This window comes from Electrona antarctica, assembly GCF_951216825.1.
Source record: "Electrona antarctica genome assembly, chromosome: 13".
Taxonomy (NCBI): domain Eukaryota; kingdom Metazoa; phylum Chordata; class Actinopteri; order Myctophiformes; family Myctophidae; genus Electrona; species Electrona antarctica.
In genome coordinates, this window is record NC_136794.1 from 22,828,007 (window position 1) to 22,853,477 (window position 25,471).

The 25,471-nt window shown below is 41.9% G+C and overlaps 1 protein-coding gene across 2 annotated transcripts; it reads left to right on the top strand.

Annotated features, from left to right (window-relative positions):
* Positions 1 to 3,007: 3,007 nt before the first annotated feature.
* Positions 3,008 to 25,471, top strand: xirp2b (xin actin binding repeat containing 2b). Of its 2 annotated transcripts, none has more exons than XM_079518430.1 (9): positions 3,008 to 3,141; positions 7,279 to 7,442; positions 9,251 to 9,379; positions 11,655 to 11,744; positions 12,325 to 12,382; positions 12,484 to 12,569; positions 13,679 to 23,837; positions 24,683 to 24,816; positions 24,985 to 25,471. In XM_079518430.1, the coding sequence occupies exons 2-8, from the start codon at positions 7,386 to 7,388 to the stop codon at positions 24,775 to 24,777; spliced, it is 10,674 nt and encodes a 3,557-aa protein (XP_079374556.1). In that variant the 5' UTR covers positions 3,008 to 3,141; positions 7,279 to 7,385; the 3' UTR covers positions 24,778 to 24,816; positions 24,985 to 25,471. The 2 variants fall into 2 exon arrangements, with proteins under 2 accessions (XP_079374556.1, XP_079374557.1); XM_079518431.1 differs by having other exon boundaries at positions 24,686 to 24,816.

Below are 25,471 nucleotides of genomic sequence, written 5' to 3' on the forward strand. Positions count from 1 at the left end.
GTTTCCATGACTTTGCTCATCGGTGAATCTCAGGGGGGGCACATGAGGCGGGGAGGTATGTTTGTTTCATTCACATCCAATTTTTGCTGCCTGATATTCAACAGAAATCCCTTTGGTCTTTTCTGCCTACTCACTGCTCTTCAGACTAAATGTCTGGAAAGCGAAATCCTAAATACTAATTTGCCTCTTGAGTGTAATTAATGCTTTTATGGTGTACGAAATTGATATGTTTTATATCTGTGGTCAAAATACAGTCTAGGCCCTCATTTATCAACCGTGCGTACGCCAAAATATGGGTGTACGCCGAAATTACCGCAATTTTCGGCATTTACGATTTGCGCCAAAGCATGAATTTGAACTTGAGCCAAGACAAAAATCACGTCTGGTCGGGAGCTGTCGTACGCTTTGTCCTCACCTGTTTTTCTGTCGTAGAACAGCGGAGCAGCATTGTTTGACCAGCTGAGAGGCTGTCACAGGCATCAAACATATGTATTCACTCCTAAAATGTTTATATAAAACTATAGGTATGGGCTACATATAAAAAAGAAGACAAAAAAAGAAGAAGTAAAGGAATACATCAACGATGTGTCTTTGCGTCATATGAAATTGGTAGGAGATTTCCAACTTTACAAGCAATTAAAAACAATGTTGCAAGTTAGATGCGTAAGCCATTTAAACAGTGTTTTGCATGATGAGCGCATACATGCGAGGATTTGGGCTGTCTGTGCTGAAATATTTCCATGACGGGACCAGAGCCTTATCTGGACTGGACGAGCTGCGGAGAGTCCCAACATGGGTAGCCTACTGTAGCCTAATCTACAGCAGACCGATGTCTTTCTGGAGTTACAGTATGTGCAATCTCCTCCTCGTTTAATAAACCTGACGCGTCGCTCGAATGCCAAATGTGCCGTGCCAGCGCAAGTGGGAACGCATCGGAGATAGTATAGGCTAACCCAGCCTGCAGCCCACCACCACCACTGTCCAGTGCATGCCACATGAGGCTACGGTTTTGGCTGCAATATTCATATAATTGATTTGACAGTTGACAGCCCAACCACTGCAGCGACTGCGAGGCAATTTAAATCGTCGAACGTGCTGGTCAGTTGATCACGGTGTCACGGACGGACCACAGTGATAGAGAGAGACAGACAGGACAGGAGGAGCACCTATGCAAAACAGCAGCGTGTGTGTGCCTATTTGTTATTTCATTCATGGTTCACAGGTTCAGGTTTCCGTTCACTAATATATCTTGTTGTATATTAAATTAAAAATACTTTAATAATTGAATATACAACTAACAACACACAGTGACAGTTGCTTGCAAATTGCGATATGTGCGTGCGTGCATGCGTGCGGGGGGGGTGAGGCGGGCAGGGGGGAAGCGAAGCGAGAGGAGAAACAGACAGGGTAGGCTACAGCTTTATTTAATTCATGCAGGTTTATTTATTTAAGATACAACAAGTTGCAAGTTGCGTGTGCGTGCGTGCGTCTGTGTCTGTGTGTGTGTGTGTGTGTGTGTGTGTGTGTGTGTGTGTGTGTGTGTGTGTGTATGAGAGGGGGCAGCAAGGCAACTTATGCAAGCGAGGGGAACTTTATTTTTCCTGTAACCATGGTTTCCAGGTCGTATTGCAGTACTCGCAAAAACGAGGGCGAGGCTTGATTTCATAGGGCGTGCCAGATTGATTTCAGCCGTCACATTTATTACTGCTAGGAATGAAATTAGGAAGGATCAGCTGTTTGCGATCACTTTATAAATGCCGACTCGACGTGGGTGTATTACGAAAACTACACTCGAATTTGGGGCAGAATTTACACTCAATTGATAAATGAGGGCCATAAGTGATTAGGATCTCTCTGTGTTTCAGATCTCTGTGTGGAGATCTGACTGAGAGCCTGCCATCGTGCAATTTATTTTTATTTTTATTTTATTAACTTATTAACTATTTTATTAATAGCACAGGCAGACTCTTCACGTACTAGAGCATGTCTGAAATAAATATCAGAGCTGAAATCGTAAATATGAAATAAATGCTTAAACATGTAGCTAGGTGTAATGATAGAGTCCATAGAAGTGAACCTTTCAACCTGTTTTCTCAACTCGCTGTTTTCTGCAAGACATTACTCTATAAGCCACATCTCCAAAACTGGTGGGTCAAACTGAACAACCAATATGTCAATTTGAAGCTCTCCTGCTTTCATATGACCAGTGGTGATGAGAATGTGACGGCGTGGCCCTTTAACACGGGGCAACCTATAGAATGGCGGGTGTGAGTTTCACAGTGCTGCAGACAGGTCTGTGTGCGACCACGGCATTCACGTCTGCTCTCCACACATTGGCCAAGCTTCCAGAAGATGCCAGAGTCAGGCTGGCGCCATGACCTCCAACTAGGCCAAACAGCATGAGCTAGCTACATAGCCCTCCGTCCAGACTTCAAAAACTAGGTGTCTTCTTCTAGTATAGCCCTACCACCCGTTCGCCCCCCACAGACACACGCATTACATCACTGACCCCATTTTAACCCACTTGAAATTATATGACATGGGGGGGGGGTTCTGTCACGTCACTCAACTTTACCGTCAGGCAAATCTAAAGCTCTGATTTGCTCGGTTTTCTGCTTCACACTACAGTACTTGGAGTATTTTAGAAGTGCTGCATGGTGGGGATCCTTGAAGTACTTGTTGTAAATGTGTATGATTTGGGGTATCCTGACAGACCAGAGCAGCTGCTGGTGACAGGAGCCCACTGTGAACTCCAATGGAATCTGTGATGATGAAACTGGGTTGATCTGATTTATTTGTGCACCGGGCCGCCGGTGGAGCAGAGAAGAGACGCAGGAAGTATTTGCATGTAGGTTTTCAGGGGACTTGACATGGAAGGCACGAAGGCCTCACTCTCTAAAAAAAGAGCCCCCCCCCCCCCTCCCTGCAGCCCATCTTTTACAAGTGGGCGGGGGATCTAAAATAAAATCAGCTGTCACCATCTGCCTGTCGGACAGAGGTGAGAACATACTGCTGGAGCTGGACTCCAACACTGAGTGGGATTTGCTTTTTGCTTAGAAAGACCCTGCCGTGCAGTGGCCATCCTGTGGGATTCTAACTGTTGAGTTCACGTTTTTTATACTTTTGTTACCAACTTACCTGGTAAGCGATGCACCTCTGGCCTAAGCATGAGCTTTTGTGGTGTGAATTAATTTGTGTCTGTACTTTTGTGTGCATTACAGCTGGTTTGGAATTTGGGTTTACCAGAATATGTGAATTGCCTTTACTTCTATGTATTTTATTGTGTATATGAGTAGAATATATATAATTTGCATTAATATTCCATTTGGTGTGCAGTCGTAAACTAACTTATGTTGTCAACTGAGGAAAAAGGACATTCGAACCGTTTATAGACCTTATTACTAGTAAATAAGAATCGTGTTTGGCAATGGATTCAGAAGAGGTCATTCTTGTGCATAATGCATGGGCCACATTTAAATATTCAGAACTGAAGATAAATGTCATCGCTAAAATAATACCTTATTTATTATAAAAAATAACTGCTACTATAAACATAAAGAATATATAACATTAAATATTAAATAACTTTCCTTGAGCTATTGGATTTCATCTGGTCATAAATAATAGATGTCTGAGCTCTGTAGCATCTACTGTAGCAGCCATGTTTACCATGTGACCATAAGTCAAAATAGGTGAAATGTACACCTGTAGTAATGTGGTGTTGGCCAATGAAAACAAGCATATACGGGAAAAAGATGAAGCTACACACATACTTTATTGAGACATTAAAATGTTGGCTGTAACATTTTTTTCTTTTTTACATCTCAATAAAGAATATCCAAATGATAGAGTCCACATGAAGTATTGCATCAGAGCTACGAGTGTGTGGCTACTTTTATATGTGGCATGGAATATATGAAATATGAATATAGTGATAATAAATAATTGTTCTTTTCAACAAAGAATGGAAACCATGTCAATATATAGGATATCCCAGATTGTTTTTAAACAGAATCTTGCCAAAACCGAGAGCCTTGACCTCCCAGATTTTCTCCAATGTTTCAAAAAAAGTAATATGACTCTTCCTGGCAAGTTTAAAATAGGCTTGATTTATTTTTGCAAGTACTTGGCGCCATGATTACTTTGCTTTCTTGTTATGTGAGCTCTCAGCCCAACCTAACTTGTCACTAGATAGCCCAAGACTGTTGACACATTGGCCTCAAATTGTCCTATCCAAAACGTTTACAATGTATGCCCCTAGACTTATGCTTTCACAGCACAACAGGCTTAAAGTTTGTATACTGTATTAAGGATTTGTAAATTTAGTGTAGGTAAAAAAACTAATAATTTTGGGGGGCTAGCTATGCTTGTCCGTCATCCATCTCAACAGAGTGATATAGGTTTACACTAACATACCTCCCATTCCTCCTAGGCTAAAATAGATGGCCAGAGAGGGCCTTGCTCCAAAAAAGAGCTGACTCTGTGATCCAATGACAAACCAACAGAATTGTGCAATACATTTTTCAATTTACAATTACAATTACAATTACAATTTACAATTTACAATTTACAATTTACAATTTAAGCATTTAGCATTTAGTCTTATCCACAGCAGCCCTACAGTATAGGACATGTATAATATGTTATATGTTTATAATATCCTGTTGAATCATGTTCAAGTTCTACGTCATGCATCACAGCCTAGCGGCGCAACTACAATGTGTTTACCCTGTTCCCTGAACGTCTTTATACTCCGAAATAGGATTTTATGTGATTAAATCTGTGCTTTGCTGCAATAACTCATATTTTAGAAATATATCATATATATATATTTTTTTTACTGACAGTATTCTTCATAATACATTCAACATAATAAAGTCGTTTGAACTAAAACTAATCATGTCTCACACAGGCAGCAGAGACCTTGATTTAGCCTACAGTATACACTTAGTTGCCTTCATCTATAGATATGGCAGAAAATCTTTTTCATATTCTAAATTTCTCAAACATACGATATAATTACATTTGAATTAACCCCCTACTTTTATACTGTAGAAGCCCAGAGCTGAGGTGTGAATACTAGACAGTAATTCCTGTCTCAGCAATCAGACGAATGCATTAATTCAGTGGTTCTCAAAGTGGAGTCCGGGGACCCCCAGGGGTCCTTGAGGGAGTTCCAGGGGGTCCCCAGCTATATGATAGTTTGGAACCAAATTGGCCCTTATGGTCCATTTGGGTCTGTAACTCTGAGAGTGTATTTGGAACGGGTCCATTTGGTTCCATTTGTACACCATTTCCATTTGTACACTCTCATTTGTACACTCACTCATTTTGCAATATAAATTGGGATCCCATAGATAAGAAATGCCATTAAATGGGGGGTCCGTAGCCCAAAGCATGTCAAACTGGGGGTCCTTGATATTAAAATGGTTGCGAATCACTGCTAGAGCCATACATGGGGGTCCCTGGCATATGTTTTCAAATGGGGGTCCGCGGGCCAATTAGTTTCAATTTGGGGGTCCTTGACATGAAAAAGTTTGGGAACCACTGCATTGATTACTGTCACTGTCGTTGTCTGAACAGTTGGAGGTTTCATGACATCCTTTACTCTTTTTATCTATTTATTTTTTACTGGCAAAGTGTGCAAAACAACAACATGTATAGTCAAGCTGAACATCCCGCACAACAACAAGGCAACGTCTATACACTGCTGAATATTTCTACTTCACATTTCACTCTCAGTCACACGTCTTCAGAATGTCAAATCTATTAACCTCTTAAACCCTTCTTCAGTTGACCAGCATCCCCCAGGGGTCTATACTAGGTCCCCTCCTTTTCCCCCACTACACCAAATCTCTTTTAGAGCGGTCCTCTAATCTGTAAAAACTGTTATGATGATGTTTTTCTAATACATTTGAAACATAAAGATATTTATGACTATATGTTATTACTATAGTCAGTGATATTTTTTATTTAGCTATAGATACTTTATTTACTGAAGGTTGCAATTATTTATTCTGGGATCTTCCGACTTTTTGCACTATCCTGATAATTCTATTGTACTATGCACCTTGGTGAATTGTATCTTGAATTTATCAAACAAATCAAATCAAACTCAGCAATAGGGACATTAGGGCTCATGTGGTTAACATGGTCCTTTGAGTATCATAATTGAGCAGTTGAGTCGATTAACAGTCTAAGTCCATAATTTATTCTGACCCCTCCCTGAATAGGCCTAGCTGTCCTGACCCCTTATCCATCATTTATACATTATGGATCATAACTATGGACTTACTGTAGACTGTTATTCGTCTCAACTGCTCAATTGAAGACGCAAACAAAACAGGTCCAATACTACAAAGGAGCTGGTTCTGAAACTATTGTCTGAAGCACTGTTGCTTATACAAAACATAACCCTGAAAATTGTATAACCATTTTAGATGTCTTTATGGATGACTTAAACATTTTCAAAATGGAGACAAACTTAATGCAACACATCACAATTCTCACTATGAACAATTAAATTGCCCTGTAGGAATTCAAGTGATCTTTTTATTCTGGAGTTTGTCTTCATTCTTACCACTCACTCAATCACCTCTTCTACATTTGTAAGTCCAGTGGGAAGAGTGCAATTGATTGAAATGATGTCCCTGTAGTGTAGCCTGAGTGCCTTACACCTGCAGGTGTTCTCTGAGGGATATCCACTTCACAGGCTTGCTTCTGTAGTCAAGTGATTATTTCCAAGTTAGGAGCCCACTCTAAAATGTTCTGCACTTTCAGTGAACCGCAGCCTTTTAAGTTAGTCTACATAGCGGAATAAAAGTTGAACCTATTAGGTGCTACAATTGCATTTGTAAAGCAGTACTTCATTTGTTTTGTATGTGGCTTTGAATTTCAAATGACTGCATGGTGCACACCAGTGGTGGACGAATTACGCAAATATTCTTTTCTTTAGCGAAAGTAGCAATACCTCAATGTAGAAATATGTTTTACTCAAGAATTTGACTTGAGTAAGTACACAAGTAAGGTACAAAACCAAAAACCAAGCAAGGAGGTATGCAGAATGGTCCATTTCACAGTTGTACCTAAGTGCAGTACTTGCATGTACTTTACACCATTGGCACACACACACACACACACACACACTCACACGCACACGCACACGCACGCACACGCACACGCACACGCACACACACACACACACGCACACGCACACGCACACGCACACAGACAATGCAATGCACAGACTGACCAGTGGCTTGGCTGTTTCTACTCCAGCTGCTGGCAGCGCAGGTTTATAACCAGGGCAGGACATCCTGAAAGACTTCACCCAGAGGAACCGGATTCACTCTGAGAACTCAGAGATCATCTCACAGGTCAACACCATGGCCATGTACCAGGCAGCGGTCGCCAAGAGAGAGGACAGCGCCTTCTCCAGCGGGGTACAAAGTTACCTTCAGCATGGACAATGTAACACTCTTTTACTGCATGGCTACAGTATAGGGGTGGTGGTGGTTTAGCAAAAATAGAATACGCACATAACTTAGTAGATAACCCAGCACGGAAAGTGACATCAGAAAAAGAAGAATGGACCCGCACGCTCCAATATCATTTATTGACAACGTTTCGAGCCAAGGCTCTTCATCTGGTCAAACTCTGGTGGTTTAGGGCAGGCCACTGTTTCCCAAACAGTGAGTCTCAGGACCCATATGTGGGTCCTGACGCGAATATCTAATTTCTGTTTTGGGTCACATGCTAAAATGTTTGGGAACCACTGGTTTAGGCTCCAACTACAGCAGCTATATGACAATAACTCTTGAGTAGTTCTTTGAGTAACGCCACTTATTTTAGTCAACCTCATTTTAGTTTTTAGTCCAAACAACTTGTAAAACGTGGTCAGAATGGTATCATCCAGTTACAAACATTAACATTTAGTTATACTGTTGCCTTTATTTCCACTTAATTGTAGTAACTTACGTAAATAATAGTGAAATAAATGACCAAATACATCACATCAAATGAAATTGCATTTACTGTAGATTTAGTGGCTAAATGAGGTTATTGGTTGACATCATGTCTAATAGACTAAAGTAGTCTACCATATGTGATGAATGTTATTAACACATTTAAAGGGTGAGTGCACTGCAAAGCAACATTAACAAAATACTACTGTAGATTAACCATATGCTGCAGTGGTGTAGGTGAATTTAGCAGAGGCATGTTTCATAATGACGCATTATGTCATTATTGACCTTCTAGATACAACCAAACTATGGCGAAACCAACAGATTTCTCCTTTGTAGGAGTAGTAAACTGGAGTATGTAGGTCAAGGCTGTACTGTATACTATATACTGTACATTATACCTGTATATTAAGTATGGACTGATGCAGTGCAGAGAGCTGGCTGTGAGCTAATTTTACTCTGTAGGAAAACATTTGTTCTACAAATACAAGAGACTCAGAATGACATTCCCCTTTTTGTAGTATTGGTTTCACCTTTGCATCTCTACTGTATATGATCTGTGGCTTGTTGGAGGTCTTACTGCCCTGCCTTGACATTTGTTTGAGTAGAACTAACCTGACCTTGAGCATGGATTTATCTCTCGCTTGGATTGTTTGTTTTCGCCGCGCACACTCAGACTTCCCTTTGCAGAGCATCCTATGTTGCACGGTAGCTGCCATGTAATGCATTGCATTGTCCTCATTGCAGACGGTTCCGTCATGCGTTATTAGAGGAGGGTGATGACAGTGGGCCAGTGGGGGTGATGTGGCCCTGTAGATGTATAGATAGATAGAGGGGAAACTTGAGACCCCTTTCTCACTGGGCAGAATCTAAACTGAGCTGCTGTAAACAGGAAATACAACGGGGACCCCTCATGCCTCCTTCAGGACATCTCTGATCTCCATGACTCATGGCTGATTTTGCAACTAGGCTCTGAATCTGAACTCTGCATGCTGGCATTTGTCTGGACTGTCCTGTCTGGACTGTCCTGTCTGGACCGGCCTGTTACAAAGCACTCCAAAAGGTAGTTTACTAACAACCGTTAGTAAACTGTGTCTTAACAAAGTGCTGTTTGGATTTGTATAAGGAATGAGTGTGGGAGAAAAAGGAGCAGAGCATTAGTTGGGTTATATTTCTTTGAGGGCAGCCTGCAGTGTACCAGGCACAATAGGCACAATAGGCACAATAGCCCCTATTAGGGCCACGTGGAAGTGGAGGTGGCTAATGACATTTCCCTGCTTCATTAGGTCATGGAGGAGTCGGAGGTCTGTTCCCTGCCTGGGGGACTTGCCAGTGTGAGGAAACAATTTGAGAGCCAGGAAACTGCAACATCACACAATGTAACCCAGTTCCATTTCCAACAAAGAACTGTGCAGGTACTGCAATTGAAACGCAATGCGTAAGCATGAGAGAGAGCCCTTCGTTCAATCAGAACCAACACAGGTTTACGGGTGTCAAGAAGTGGGTGAAATTCATTGTTGTGCAAGCGACATAATTTTTGTTATTTTCAGGAAGAGAAAAGAAAAGAAGAGAGATGGGGGGGGGGGGGGGGCAAAATCTAAGATATCTACATACTGTATATATATACACATAGCATAATCCAGCTGGTACAGTATGAGGTTACATATAAAGGTTCATGAACATAACAAAAGCATGTACCGGTACATTAAATTAGACATTAAGGTCGGAAAGAGTATCAGCGCATTGTACATGAGATTAAGGTGCGAAGAGAGTATCAGTTCCTTGTCAGATTCAACCACAAGGGTGGTAACTTTCACAGGTACAATCCACATGGTAGGTCCACAAGGAAAGGTCAAGTCCATGGACAGCCTGGTGACAGGCTCACATAGAGCGCTAACTTTCACAGATAAAATCCACATGGTAGGTCCCTGACCTGAGGAAAGGTCCATGAGTCCAAGGCCTTGTTTCACAGTCTGATGATAGCTGGGTGAAAGCTGTTCATAAACCTGGTGGTGTTGCCCTTGATACTATGGTAGGCCTCCTTGTCTGGCCACGGTCGTTATAGGGCTCTGAACAGTGTGTCTAGGGATGACGCACTGAGCTTGAGCTTTGACTATACACACCTCTTCTTGTACACTTTCTGGAGGAAGGGAAGATTATATCCCCATAGACCATATTCACACGGCGGCCATGTTGACATTTTCCATTAAAAAAGCAGGGTGGCATTATTTTTTTTAAATTTGTTCTGTATTTATGGACATTTCCTGATGTTTCTTCAGAGATTATTTTTTTGTATTTGTGCTGCCATGGGGTTTCATTAACTTAATGGCAAGATGGCCGCTGTGTGAATATAGTCTATTAGCCCTTGGCTGGACTACCTGCTGTAGGTGTTCTGAAATCACATGGTATATTTAATCTGATGGTAGCTGGATTTAATACTGTCTGCTCTCTGTCCTTTCATTGTATTCCCGGCCGCTTACTTCAGACGCAGGAGAGCTTGAGTCAAGGTATTCAGGCAACGGGCACACATTTGGGTCAAATACTGCATGACTGGTATAGAGGTTTGCACCAATTACCAGTCTTCGCAAATCTCACCGGGTTTAAGGGACAGATATTACACATCTAACTTTGTTATTGCTATTGTTAGACGGCACTGAAGGAGACTACATCATCTGGACCATGTGCCTATACAAGCCCCAGGGTTCTTCACACAGACTATGGATTAATTGCCTCAGTTCAGTACACAGGTGCCTATAGCAAGACCATGGAAAACATGTTTGTGTCTCTTCAACTGTGGTAGTTACGTTGAGTGGTCAACATGGAACATGATAGACTTAATCCTCCATGGTCTCAAATCCTGATCTTTCCTCTGTCTATGGTTAGTGTAATTTGTGTAAACTGTCAGCTTCTGCATCTAATCAAACATCTTCTTTGCACTGCGTTCTGTAGGTATATTCATTCATGGTTCAATGTTAAAGGTTACTTGATTTGTCCCTATGGAGATTTGTCTCGGACATACCTTCTTAGATATGCTTTAAATACATATAATTAGGTGTGGGGTATTTGCTGTAGTACATTTGCACATAGAATTATCATCCTATTAGGAGCAGTGACTGCGTTTATTACTATAGGGCAGTAAAATAACAGACATAAGTGCATTCAAGTACTCAGTCCTTAGATGAGTTTTGAAGATTCACTGATAGAGAGATGAAAGCGTTTTTATAGGTCCTGTATTTAATTGGAACCTTTTGGTGATTATTGTCCTAGCCTGTCTTTTCAAAGAGCATTTCAATGTCAGTCATTTCATTTCAGTCAAGGCTGGTCAAGCATGCAGACTCAATGGAGCAAACTCGATATTAGTGTGTGTGTGTGTGTGTGTGTGTGTGTGTGCGTGCGTGCGTGCGTGCGTGCGTGCGTGCGTGCGTGCGTGCGTGTGCAAGCCGCGAGCGTGCGGAACGCAATGGAAACAAGCCTCAGGGCTTTTTTGTGTTGTACTATTAGCATTATTGTAGCAGAACTCTACCTCTATACCTTTTGCAAACGCCTTGTAATGTATTCAATCAATCAGTGTGTGCGTTTGTGTGTGTCTGCGTGCAACATGCATGTGCGCGTGCACAGTACACATGCAATCATGCATATACAGTATGCCTGTGTATGTTCGTGTGACAACCGCTGTTTTGTTCTTTACAGCAAGTGTCAAACTCAGAAGTGACAGTGATGAGCAGTACCAGACAAATCATCCCAGGCAGTCAGCAGTCGAATTTCAACCAGGAAGAGATGGTAGGCTACATAACACACTCTTCTCTTGTCTCTTTCATTGTGCTTCCACAGGCTGTATGATAAAACACTGCTAATGAGTTGCACAAATGGGCTATATGCACACACGCCATTTTGGAAAGAACTTGGACCCAATGCCTACTTCCTTCACAGGTGTTACTGCTGATACTAATGAAGGCTCTGTTCCATTCTGGATAAACAGAGTCGGGATTGTGCATGTTGGCTCACTGGAAACACTCTGCTACACCAGTGGGTCTCAAAGTGTCCTTGAGTGGGTTCCAAATGGCCCCGTACGGTTGTGTAACGCTGAGTGTAGAAATGGAACCAAATGGACCCGTAACGATCCATTTGGTTCCATTTCCTCGGAAGTAGGAAGAGTTATTCTGTGTGCATAGAGCCCATTGAGAAAAATATTTTAAATGATTGCGATTATTGAGATTCTCTCATTTTTGTAATTCATTCTTTATTTTTGAAAGAAGTTGGTAAAAATGGCTGTCTGGATGAATTTCTGTTCCAATAAATGTTGTTCTTTATTTAAGTATTTTGTTTCTATTCGTCATTAATCTAGCCTGCTCATTCATAGGTGACGTACAATAACAACAGTATGGCCTCCTCTTATGAAAACCACAACAATGAAGCAGGTAGGTTGTTATAAAATGTCTTATGTCCTTTGTAATTTAATACCACAATGGTTTTCTTCTTCCATCGCTGAGTCTGTCTACTATTATTTATTGATTTCTAGTTGAGGAGCCCAGGTTTACCACTAAAGAACTGAGGGACCACTTTGAAAAAACCATCGAAGAGGCTGGACCGAGCAAACAGATTAAGGTAGTAATTGACAGATTGTCATTATTCATAATGTAGTTATTTTTCAAAAATGTACATTATGTTCTAACTGTAACTGTAGCCTGGAAGTAGAGATATTTGTCCATACTGAACTTGTGAACTCATTAACTTGAATTTCCTCTTTTCTGCTACATTAGTAACTTCATTTGGTTTAATTTGATTTATACCATAACCAGTGGTGGTCTGGTGGATCAATTCTGCAATTTAGAAATTATCATAGTAAGTTACAAGCAAAAGTCCAGAATTACAATTTTACTTGAGTAAAAGCACAAAAGTATTGTTGGTATGAAAATGTACTTAATGTACCAAACATTTTAAGTACTCATTATGCATAATGTCCCATTTCACAAGTTTTCAATTGTATACAAATCTTTTGAAAACATTAGATCTGTAGATCGGCTATTTTCAAATATGTATATGGCTGAAGTAGGTAACTTATGTTTTGTAATAATGATCAGAATCTGCAATCTGAGTAGAAGTAAAAGTAGCCAACAGAACATTGGAAATACTCCAGTAAAGGGAAAATACATAAAAATTGTAAAAAAGTACAGTACATGAGTAAATGTAGCATACTTTGTTCCTTTACACCACTGCACAGAATATTAAAAAGTGCATTAGAACAGTGATTCTCAACTGGGCCGTGATGATATTGCGATCATTGTGATACAGATAAATATGAACTTAAAATATAGTATACATTCATTCCATTTATCCAATCCGGGACACAATCGATTGATTGATCATTAAAATAAACATGGTCTGAAAATGCACGCTGCCCACCCATCTGACCACCGAAAGGCTGATCCAGAAAAGGTTGAGAACTGGTCCGCTGCATTAGCACATGTAGCGGAAACGCAACAATCCCTCAAGGGGTTCACATATACAGGATTCCCAAGTGTGTGCATTTAATGTTATGAAGAGAAAGCTATTTTTCTGCTTTGGTGTTGAATCTCCTTGATATTTGTATGCTTATTTGAATTCAAATTAAGTGGTAATCTAACTGAGTAACGTGAACAATATGCAATTCCACAACATTGCCAAGTACTAAGTGATAATAATTCTCACAAATATCATTTTTATCCTCAAAAAAGATTGGACGAGACATCAATCGAGCTAAGTGGGCCTCGAATGTGACACAAACAGATGTCGCTAGTGTCACATGCACGGCATCAGCCACCGCCGCTGCAGAAGACCTATCTATGACCGTTGAAGACTATGAGGAGTTTCCACCACCTCCCCCCGAAGACTCTGATGATCTCCCACCACCACCCCCAGATTTACTACAAGTGCCACCAGACAGCCCAGACATCCCCGAGTGCTATTACTCACCTGAGCCACCAGAGCAAGTTTACTCCTCCTCCAAATGCCCAGTCAACAAGGAGGCTTACTTCAAGCAGAGGAATATGTATGAGCTGAAACGCCTATATAAACACATTCACCCTGAGGTGCGCAAAAATATAGAGCGCGAGTACTACAGTGATGAGGCTCAGAACGAGAACAACCAGGTGGAGGGCCAAGAATATGTGTATGAGGATGACGGCAGCCTGAGCCCAGACCAAGACTATCTGGAATGGGATGAGATTCTCCAAGGGGAGGTGCAGTCCATGCGCTGGATGTTTGAAAACAAGCCACTGGACGCCATTAAAGACGAAACTGTGGAAGAGGATGCTGATGACAACAATAAAATAACTCAGCAGGAGATAATAGTTGGGAAAGATGTGAGGCGCACAGCTTGGATGTTCGAGACCAAGCCCATGGGTTCACACAACACTGACTCCACAGAGTACAGAAACAAGTTCAACAAACTGGAAAAAGGAGACGTCCGCGCCGCAGCCTGGCTGTTTGAAACTCAACCAATGGAGTCTCTCAATAAGATGCATGGGGAGGAGGAGCTAACAAAAGAGATAGTCTTTACAGAAGAGGATGGAAATGCTACCATTTACATGATCGACAACAAGTACATGGAGAGCCTTGGCCACACTGAGACAATTGACGAGAGCCACCTACTCAGTCTAAGGTCTGTGTTGGAGGAAATCCACGGTGAGGTGAAGACAGTCACGAGCACTTTTGACACTCAATTCAAATGTATCCTCATGGGACAGTTGAGTCAGATGCTGGAGATCAAATCTGTGCGCAAAATTGAAACAGAATTGGAGAGTTCCATCGCCTCCCGTTGGCTTTTTGATACCCAACCCCTTGACAAGGCCAGCAAAGATGCTGGACCTCTGAAACTTGTGTGCAGCCTCTCCATGGAGGACAATAATAAAGGCGACTGGGGCAGATGGCTGTTTGAGATAAAGACTTTGACTTCTCTTGATGAGTGGGAAGGCTCCAGCTTTCAGAAGGAGATTGTGGGAGCAGATGTACGTAAGCACTGTTTAGTGTTTGAGACACAGCCAATGGATACTCTAAAGGATGACTCCAATGCCAAATCACAAAGCATCGAGGATGCTATTGGGGGTAACGTTAGATCTGCAAGACACTTTTTCGAAAGCAGCCCCCAGCTAGCAAGAAAGTCTGGCCCGGAGGTAGGGAAGCTTAAAAAGCCCACAAGGAATCAAGAGGACAAAGGAGACGTGAGACATCAAAAATGGCGTTTCGAGAGTCAACCACTGGAGCACATAAGAGAGGAGAAGAAAGAGGTAATCCGAACTGTGAATGTTGAGGAAGACCTCACGCAGGAGGATGGTTCAAGCTGCAGGGCGGATGTCCGTAAGAACTGCTGGGTGTTTGAGACACAGCCAATGGATACTTTAAAAGATAATGCAAATGCTAGAGCCCTCTCAAAAGAAGATGTTATTGCAGGCAATGTGAGATCAGCAAGACATTACTTTGAAACAATGCCTGCGGAAGAACTAACAGAACTTGCTGAAGTTGGCAAACTTAAAAAGGCGGTGGCACTCAGTGAAGAAAAGGGTGATGTTAGACACCAGAAGTGGCGTTTCGAGAGTCAAGCACTGGAGCACATACGAGAGGAGAAGAAAGAGGTCATACGAACTGTAAATGTTGAGGAAGACCTGACACAGGAGGATGGCTCAAGCTGCAGGGCGGATGTCCGCAAGAACTGCTGGGTGTTTGAGACACAGCCTATGGATACTTTAAAAGATGATGCAAATGCTAGACCCCATTCAAAAGAAGACGTTATTGCAGGCAATGTGAGATCAGCAAGACATTACTTTGAAACAAATCCCACTGAAGAATTGGCAGAACTTGCTGAAGTTGGCAAACTTAAAAAAGCAGTGGCACTCAATGAAGAGAAGGGTGATGTTAGACACCAGAAGTGGCGATTTGAAAGTCAGCCTTTGGAGCAAATCAGAGAGGAAAGGAAGGAAATCATTAGAACAATAGACCTGGAAGAAATCGATAAGGTGGATGTCTCAAACTACACGCAGATATTTGAGACCACAGATTTAAGCAGAAGTGGTGAATCTCAAAAGATTTTTGTAGAGGGTGTGACCTCAGGGTCTGTGAAATCGAACACAGATCTATTTGAATCCACACATTTGTATGCCATGCAAGACAGCTCCGGGCACTTCCATGAAGTGAAGACAGTGCGTCGTGAAGAGGTTATCAAAGGAGATGTGACTACTTGCAAATGGATGTTTGAAACACGGCCAATTGACCAGTTTGATGAGAGTATCTGTAAATACCAAATTATCAAGGGAATATCCAAAGAAGAAATTGAATCTGGTGATGTTAAAACTGCCAAGTGGTTGTTTGAAACACAACCCCTTGATGCAATTAAGTACTTCAGTAATATTGAAGATGAGGAGATTATGGAGACAAACACGAATGTTGACATTGTAAAAGGAGATGTAAAAACTTGTAAGTGGCTATTTGAGACTAAACCAATGGACATTCTGTGTGAAAGAGCAGAGTTTAAGAGTGACAGTGCATCTGAGGAAATGCACAAGGGAGATGTCAAAACCTGCACATGGCTTTTTGAGACACAAGCACTTGATACAATCCGAGATGAGACAGAAACCATTCTAAAAACATGCACTGTGAATCAAGAGGATGTTAGGGGCAAAGACGTAACGATGGCTCGCTTCCTTTTTGAAACTGAGAATCTTGAGAACATCACTGGTGAGGAAGGAGGCTCCTTTAAGCGAGTCACCGAAATAAACGTCAAGTCCGGAGATGTTTCGAGGATGAAGTACATTTTTGAAAACCAAACCTCTGATATCATGACTTCTACTTCTGAGGAAATTATGCAAAAGCTGAAAATGGTTCAGTCAGAGGAAGGACTGAAGGGAAATGTGTCAAGTGGCAAGTGGCTATTTGAAAATCAAACTATTGACAGCATACGTGACAGCCAAGAGGAATCTATGAGTGGCCGCACTGTGAATGATGTGCAAGGGGGCAACGTTGACAAAGGACGTTTCATTTTTGAAACATACACCTTGGACAAAATTCAAGAGGTGTCCTCTGAGACAGAGACAGACATGAGAAAAATACAAACAATTGTCCGTGAGGAGGAAGAGAAGGGGGATGTGAGGAACTACACCATGATGTTTGAAACTCAGCCTCTGTATGCCATTAAGGACAAAGAGGGCCATTTCCATGAGGTCACTACTGTCACAAGTGAGGAGGTGATGAGAGGAGATGTGGTCGGATCCCGGTGGTTGTTTGAAACAAAACCTCTTGATTCCATCAGAGACACAGACGAGGTCTATATCATCAGGTCTGTCACACAAGAGGATGTGCAGAAAGGAGATGTCAATTCCACCAAGTGGAAATTTGAAACGCAGCCTCTCGATAGGATTGCTGAGGAAAATAAGGTTTTGATCAAAACAGTTGATGACATTAAAGGGGGAGACGTTACGATGAATAAACATCGCTTTGAGTCAGATGCAATGTCACAGCATTCTGTTAAAACAGTTAATGTGAGTGAAATTCAGAAAGGTGATGTCAGGACAGCAAAATGGAAATTTGAAACCCAATCAATGGACAAAATAAGAAGTATGAGCTCGGAAAATCTAATTGATACAGTCAAAAAGGAAGAGGTGGCAAAGGGGGATGTCAAACAGTCTGTTTGGCTCTTTGAGAGAAATCCTCTTGACCACATAAAAGAGGTGGACGAGGATGGCAATAGGACTGTCACTTGTGAGGCGATTCCTAAAGCCGACGTAAAGACAGCAACCTGGCTGTTTGAAACAACGCCAATTGATGACTTCAACGAGACGAGTATGGAGAAGACTGAAATCCTGGGTAAAAGCATCAAAGGAACACTCGAGGAGCTTTACAGCCAGAAGATGGTGAACTCAAAAGGAATACTCATTGAGGCGGATGAAATCGGTGATGTTAGAATGGCAAAATACCAGTTAATGAATACGCAGGCTCCCGAGATCCAAAGAGAGGAGGCCATCAGGGGGGATCTGCAAAGCATCATGATGAACCTTTTGAACAGACGGGAGACAAAGGAGAGGCAGATTGTCATTGATTCGGAAGAGAAGGGAAACATCGTTGAAACAGTACACCACCTGTTCAATCAAGACACCGGATCCAGTGTTGAGAAGGAGGAGATAATACGAGGTGACATTCAGGAAGCTCTAAATAACCTTCTGAAGGAGGATCAGACAGGTAAACACGGAATACTTATACAGGAAGATGAGAAGGGAGATGTACGTATGACAATATATTCTCTGCTGAATAAACAGTCTGTTAAGACTGTTCATTTGGGGAAAGAAGACATCATCAAAGGTGACATAAGGAATGCTCTATACAAACTGTCCAGTACAGACAACCCAGATCAGGAGATCAAGATAAAGGTGGACGACACTGAAAAAGGCAATGTCAGCTTTTATTCCACTTGCATTGAATCTGGCTCTCTTGACTACCTCAAGCAACTTCATTTAGGACCTGATGACACTGTTCTCAGAACAGAGAAGGAAGAGATAGTTGGAGGTGATATCAAGGGCACCAAACTCATCCTCGGCTCCAATCAGTCTCAAATTGAACGTACAGTTGAAGACATTGTCCCTGGTGACGTTCACAACACAGTCAAAGTTTTCATGTCAGAGCCGGCCCTCTCACTTGAAGGTGTACAGAAAGTGGAAATAGTCAAAGGAGATTTAAAAGCTGCTATGAGTTCACTGTCTGAGTCTGTGAATCAGACCGTTGTTGTAGACAAAGAGGAGGTGGTAAAAGGCAATATACCAAAAACTCTGCGGTGCCTGGAGAGAGCGCAAAAGCGGTACAAGGACATGGAGAAACCAGATATCATACGGGGCAATATTAAAGGGGCTCTGAGATCCCTCGAGAATTCATCAACTTCTAAATTTGAATCGGTTGTTGAGGATTTGGTTCCTGGAGATGTAAAAGCCACCCTGAAATCTTTGGAACAGGCAACACATGCTGTGAAGGAGATTGAGAAGGAAGAAATCATAAGGGGCAACATTCACACAACAATGCAGTGTTTACATGATGCTTCCAATGAAAGGAGGACATGCCAGCAGGAGATAGATGTGCAGGGAGATGTCAGAGGTACAATTCAACTCTTACTGGACACTCCATCGTCACCGAGAATGCAAAGAAGAGAAAGCCTTGAGGACGATGAAGTGAGAAAGGGTGATGTCAAGATGTCAATTAAGTCATTATACGAGACACAGGCTCAATCCCAGCTGGAAAAAGAGGAGGTGCTAAAGGGCGATGTTAAAGGCACTATTAAATCGCTGCTGGAGACAGCACAGCGTGAAGCTTCTAAAGTAAAACCCTCATACAGGAGAGTTAGAGTTAAAAACCTTAATGTCGATGCACAAAGAAACATACAAAAGATAAGAACTGCCAATGTAGTCAAAGCATCACAAGAGGATCACTCCCAATCCACTGAAACCCAAGTTGAGTCCACACAATCTCATTCTATGCAGCAGTCTTCCCACCACACGACAACCGTGGTAGAACATAAAACCATTACCCAGAACCATGGCATTAAAACATTAAACACTCAATTCCGCAATCTGAATTCCAGGGGAATGATAAAATTGGACAAAACCAAAGTGAATAGAGATGTTTACATCCCAAAACCAAAAGTGCCAGAGTCAGATTTGCCTCTCCCTCCCCCTCCTCCACCTGTGGCAGATATTGACCTCCCACCGCCTCCCACTCCACCTCCTCCTCATCAATCTGTTGATTCTGAACTTGATCACCTCCCCCCTCCACCGCCACCACTTGCTGGTGAGCAGGACTTCCTGCCACCCCCTCCTTCTCAACAAGAGCTGGACAATATGCCAACACAGATGATCAACCCATCACCAGGGAAAGCTACAAAATTGACTGTCAAAAAGGTAAATAAAGTGGAATTCAGTAAAAATCAGCAGGTGACATCAGAAACCAGCATGACCACCTGCAGCAAATCTATGGTGGAAATAAGCAGAACTGAATCTCCAACAATGAAACGTTCATCAAAAACTGTGCCATATGAAATGCCCCCACCGTCGGAGTCACCACGACCATTGAAGAAAGTTTACATACCAGTAAGATTCACACCCCCACCCTCCCCACCTCCTTCCATGAGAGGGAAATCTAGTAGATTTAATACTCCATTAATAAAAGCAGAAGAAAAGTACCGGACGCTGGCTACTCCATCCCCCACTTTCACGCATGACTCAGTCACAACTGCTCTAGAAATGCTTTCCAATGAAAGCATTGAGCAGCCGAAGAAGACAGATTACCCTGAGGAGAAAGTTGAATATGCCTTGACCATGGTTCACTCAGATCTGCTATCATCTGATATGACCAAACATGTGAAAATCACAGATGCTACCCAAAGCAATAATATAACCACCACTATAAAAGAGAAAAACATGACAGATTCTACCATTATGTCTTCAGCAAAACAGCAAATTATCTCAAATCAGACTTCTGAGGTTGCCTGTGTTCAAAAGAGTTCGTCCATTTCAACTGTTACAAATCAGGCCATTGCGTCCACTTCGCAGCAAATAGTTTCTGTCTCTAAACAGTCTGTTCAATCTTCCATTACTGAAAACGTTCAGACATCTATCAGTGATGAAAGGACAGAAAGTATTGCAACTGAAACTAAGAAAGAATTCAAGAATCTGAGCACAAAGGGCTCCAACAAGTCTGAGAATAAGATGATAAAAGAAAAGGCTAGTTCATCAGATAATATGCTTCCTCAGACAGTAAAAACAGAAACACTCATTGCTGAAGTGAATGTAAAATCATGCAAATCACAGCAATCTGAGGACAAGAAGAACAAGGCTAATAAAGAATCAGAAGCAGCCAATTATAATCAGGATTCAAACAAAGAGAACACAATCACAGAAAAAAGTGTAAAGGAACATAAATCACAACAGCATGATGACAAAAAGAAGACAGATGCCATTGGCCATGAAGAAGAGTCACTTAAAGCAGCAGAGGCTGTGGTCAATGGAAATGGAAAAACAGGCAAATCAACCCAAAAGACAAAAAAGAATGGTAAGCTAGAAAAACAAGTGGAGACAAAGGAAACCCAGAAGGCTGATAAAATTGAGAGGGAAGATGTGGAGAAACTAAAGGAGGAAGTGAAGAAAACGTCTGAGGTGAAAGTGAACACTGAGCATAAGGAAGTGCAAAAGAAAGTAGAGAGTGAGCTAAAGGAAGAGATTCAGAAAGTCATCCCCTCGTCTTCTGCAGCTGCTACTGCTGTTACTGCTATTACTGTCACTGACAGTCAAACAGCAACTCAAACCCCTACAAAAAAGAAAAAGAAGTCCAAAAAGTCTAAAGGCGGGGCACAGTCAGGTCAAGGTAAAGATTCATCCAACGAATCCAAACCACTTATTTCTGAAAAATCCCTCCAATGCCAAGAAACAGTCACCGAAAAATCCCTCCAAAGCCAAGAAACAGTCACTGTTGTCCAAACGCATCACAGTGTGAAAGAAGAGCACATTCAAGTCCGTAAGGAAATTCGTACAGAAAGTATGGCTCATCAGAATGAACAGCAGAGGAAGAAGGAATACATAGCTCATGAGAAGAACATAGAGAAACCAACGGATGAAATCCGGAATGTCCCAATTGAAATGACAGATGAGTCAGAACAAAATGTAATTGTTAAATCCACAACAGAGACCACATATGATTCTCAGAGGCAACAAGCTGAAGCTTTAATGACTCATATCATACAGCTAAGGAATGTTTCAGGAAAGACTGATCTTAATGTTGTGAAGACTCTGTTCAATTCAATTCCAGAATGGCTCATCGGTCCAGACGAAAAATGCGAATTGGAAAGTTCTGCAGTTGATAGCAATGTAGAGAAACTTGAAGAAATTATTTCATATGTGAGGAAACTAGTAGAGACTAAACTCATGTGTCTAGAAGGAAACAACACAATTGAAAACCATGAATCTGAACTCACATCTGAAAAGGTTTCAAGTGGGGCACAGAGAATATCTAAAATCTGTATTGGTTCTTCAAAAGTTGAGAGCCAAACAAAGAAAACAACCTCACTAGAAGGTCAAAAACAAGAGGTAACTCAAGTTAAATCCACGGACCTCAGAGCTCCCTCACCATCACTGAGGATGCGCCCTCCCTCGCCAACCTTCATCACCATCGAATCGACGCGAAGAACCGAATCTCCTCAGAGAGTGACCCCATCGCCTACGTTGTGGCACAGGCCTGCCACCCCCCCAACCCCTCCCCCACGCAGGTGTGACACCCCAACCTCACGGATCACCCGCATCACACCGTCTCCCACTTTTGACCGGGCAGAAAACCTGGCACGACTGAAGGACACTACAGCAAAGCTCTCACGTGGCGTGACCCCACCGCCCATCCTCCCACCCCAGCAAATCCCAGAAAAGAAGTCGGAGATTGTGGAACCCCCTGCATCATTCCATCGTCAAATCAAAATCGAGGCCTCAGCTGTGGATGCCACAGAAAGCTTGGACATGAACGCATCAGAGAACAGGGAGCGCTCTGGAGAGGGCGAAAAAGTTGACATCCAAATTATTCCAGAATGTTCGGGTGCAGATGTGAATGAGGCACAAAAGCCAGCCGAGCCACCTGCAGAGATCAAAATGTCACTCTCTCAGAAAGACCAGGAAACTGTGGAAGCTTCAGATATATCACAGTCATCAGTAAAAGACAAGAAAGTGTTTTTTGAAGCTCACAAAGCCGAGCTCAATAACACCTATGAGAGAAAGGATCTCATTGATATCCATGAACGCTTCGGTTCAGATATGGAGGAGAATATAGAGCTCTTTTCAGCGGGTGAAAAGGATGACATAAATCCTGCGGACGGGCAAAATATTCCAGAATTTTCGGGTGCAGATGTGAATGAGGTACAAACAGCAGTCGATTCACCCGTAGAGAACAAAATGTCACTCTCTCAAAATGACCAGGACACTTTGGAAGGTTCAGACATATCAAAGTCATCTGTAAAAGACAAGAAAGTGTTTTTTGAAGAGGCTCGCAAAGCCGAGCTCAATAAGACCTATGTGAGAAAGGATCCCATTGATATTCCTGAACGTTTGGGCTCAGACATGGAGGAGTCTGACAAAGAGGAAGAAAAGGAGGAGCTTCCCAAAGTGGACTTGTCTGGTCTGCTCAATAAATTTGAATCACACGAAGAGAAAGTCTACATCAGGAAGGAACCAATTGCTCTTGTGGAGCGACTTGAGAGTGACAGAGATATTGGCGAGGCCAACAAAGAAACAGTTTTGGAACCGGAACCGGAAGTGCCAAGTTTTGACATCTACGGCGTTAAAAATGTTTATGTTTTTGAACTGGGAGAGCAAAGCTCTTCTCTCAGAGAGGAGACAAACATACAGGAGGGTCCTGTATCAATCCTGAGTGACATAACAGCAGTCAGTTCAAAACAGGAGATTCCCCAGGAGGCCAAGAAGAGTTCACGGCAGAGCACACCGCTCCCTCCACAGAAAGTTTTGGAAGAAGTTTTGTCAGCAGAACCCTCAGGCTTCTCTGAAACTAAGTCAATCACAGAGCATTTTGCAGATGTAGATGAATTTGGCAACAATGACGTTGGGACAAGGACCACCACCACAACCTTTGAGCACTCCGAGAGCATCTCAGACCCATGTGGCCCTTTTTCCTATGCTGACGCTGTCAAAAAAGCCAAAAAAGCAGCCAAACGAACAGAAACATATGACGAGGCCTCTACAGAGGAACTATTGAGGAATTTCCACAAAACATGGACAGAGAGTGAGAGTGTTTTCAAGAGCCTGGGCTACAGCGTCTCTGAGGAAAGAATGTCTACTGTAACATCACATGAGACAAAGACCACATTATCTGGTAAAGACAAGTGCATCTTGATCAAAACCAATACCAAAATAGATTCTAACAGCTTGGGCGTGATGGCTTAAATCATTAACCAATCTGCATTTGCTTGTCATTTTTTTTCTTTTTTGCGTAAAAAAGTTTGTAAGTTATAATTATTTTATAGACCTGTCATTTCTTTGAACTAACATAAAAGCTACAGCACCTTAAGCAGGTCTACAAGTGACTGCTGTGTATATAATACTGTATATTGTGTGTGTGTGTGTGTGTGTGTGTGTGTGTGTGTGTGTGTGTGTGTGTGTGTGTGTGTGTGTGTATCGTTATCGTATCGTTATCGAGGTATGAACATGCACAATATCAGTATCACAAAAAGGCAACGGTATCACAATATGATATATCATCAATGTAATATTGAGTTGTTATTATGCAGTATTTTGAATAATGTTTTGTTTTCAATGTTGCAACACTTAAAATATAGAATATGACATTTTAACGGTAATATCGTATATCATATCGATATCATCATATCGCAATATTTGGCATAAACACTGAGATATTTTGTCCATATCGTGCAGCCCTAGTTCATACGTGTGTGTGCATGCTCGCTTGAGAGACTGCTCTCACACATTTTCTCGGTCATGCTTAACTCAATAGTTGTGTGTATATTTCTTTTAGATAGGCCTACTAATGCAATTGTAACCCTAAAACCTCAAAGCTGGTTTTGATTGCACCTTAGTTTCTTTACTTTGCATTGTGAGACCACTAAAAGGCTGTTCTGCTCTGTGAATTCGTTTTTTATAATAATATCTAATTAAATAATAAATAAAAATACTAAGTTTAAACATTCCATCTTTTCCCAGCAGATTCGAGTTCCGAAATCGGAGCTTTGCACTGTCTGTCGGAGGAGGGTTTATCCGATGGATGCTCTTATATTGGACAGAAAGAAGTACCATAAAAACTGTTTCTGCTGTGAGCACTGCAGTAGTAAATTAAGGTAAACATGCCATTCTCATTCAGCTACACTGTCCAGACCAGTTAATGTTTCTGTAATTACATGTCATCTATTAGTTTTTGCTAATAACTATATCAAAGAGAGGCTGCTGTTTTCTGACGTCCATGTTTTCCAACTTCAGGTGAAAAATGTTTTTCTTTTTTCTTTCAGCGTCGGCAACTACGTCTTTCTCCATGGACAGTTGTACTGTCTACCCCATCACAAACAACTTCTCAAGTCCAAAGGGAACTACGACAATGGCCTTAAACCTCCCAAAGAAACTGGTGGACCTATACCTTCGAATGAGCAACTTGAATGGAGATATTCAGTGAGCAGCATACACTCATTAGACAGGGGCAAAACAAATGATAAAGAATTCATGAAATCGCTTGACGGATCCAAACCAAATGCCAATAAAATATCTGTGGTCTGGCCACCACATGGGGACCCCCCAAAGAAACCATTTAAACTGGAGGAGGATATTACACTAACCAAACCTCAATGGCCACCCACAGAGTCAGACACATCCCCTAAGTCACCCATACACCAGCATAGAAAAGCGGTTCCCAGAAGTGATCTTTGAAAGGGAACAATCCAAATGCATGCTATTTTTAACCACATGAACCCTAGCGTCTCTAGACTCTGGGCATGTCATAAT

Coding starts and splice junctions, on each gene's coding strand:
- xirp2b (XM_079518430.1), top strand. CDS start 7,386: ATGGCCATGTACCAGGCAGCGGTCGCCAAGAGAGAGGACAGCGCCTTC. Junction 7,443..9,250: donor ACAGCGCCTTCTCCAGCGGG/GTACAAAGTTAC, acceptor CTGCTTCATTAG/GTCATGGAGGAGTCGGAGGT. Junction 11,745..12,324: donor ATTTCAACCAGGAAGAGATG/GTAGGCTACATA, acceptor GCTCATTCATAG/GTGACGTACAATAACAACAG.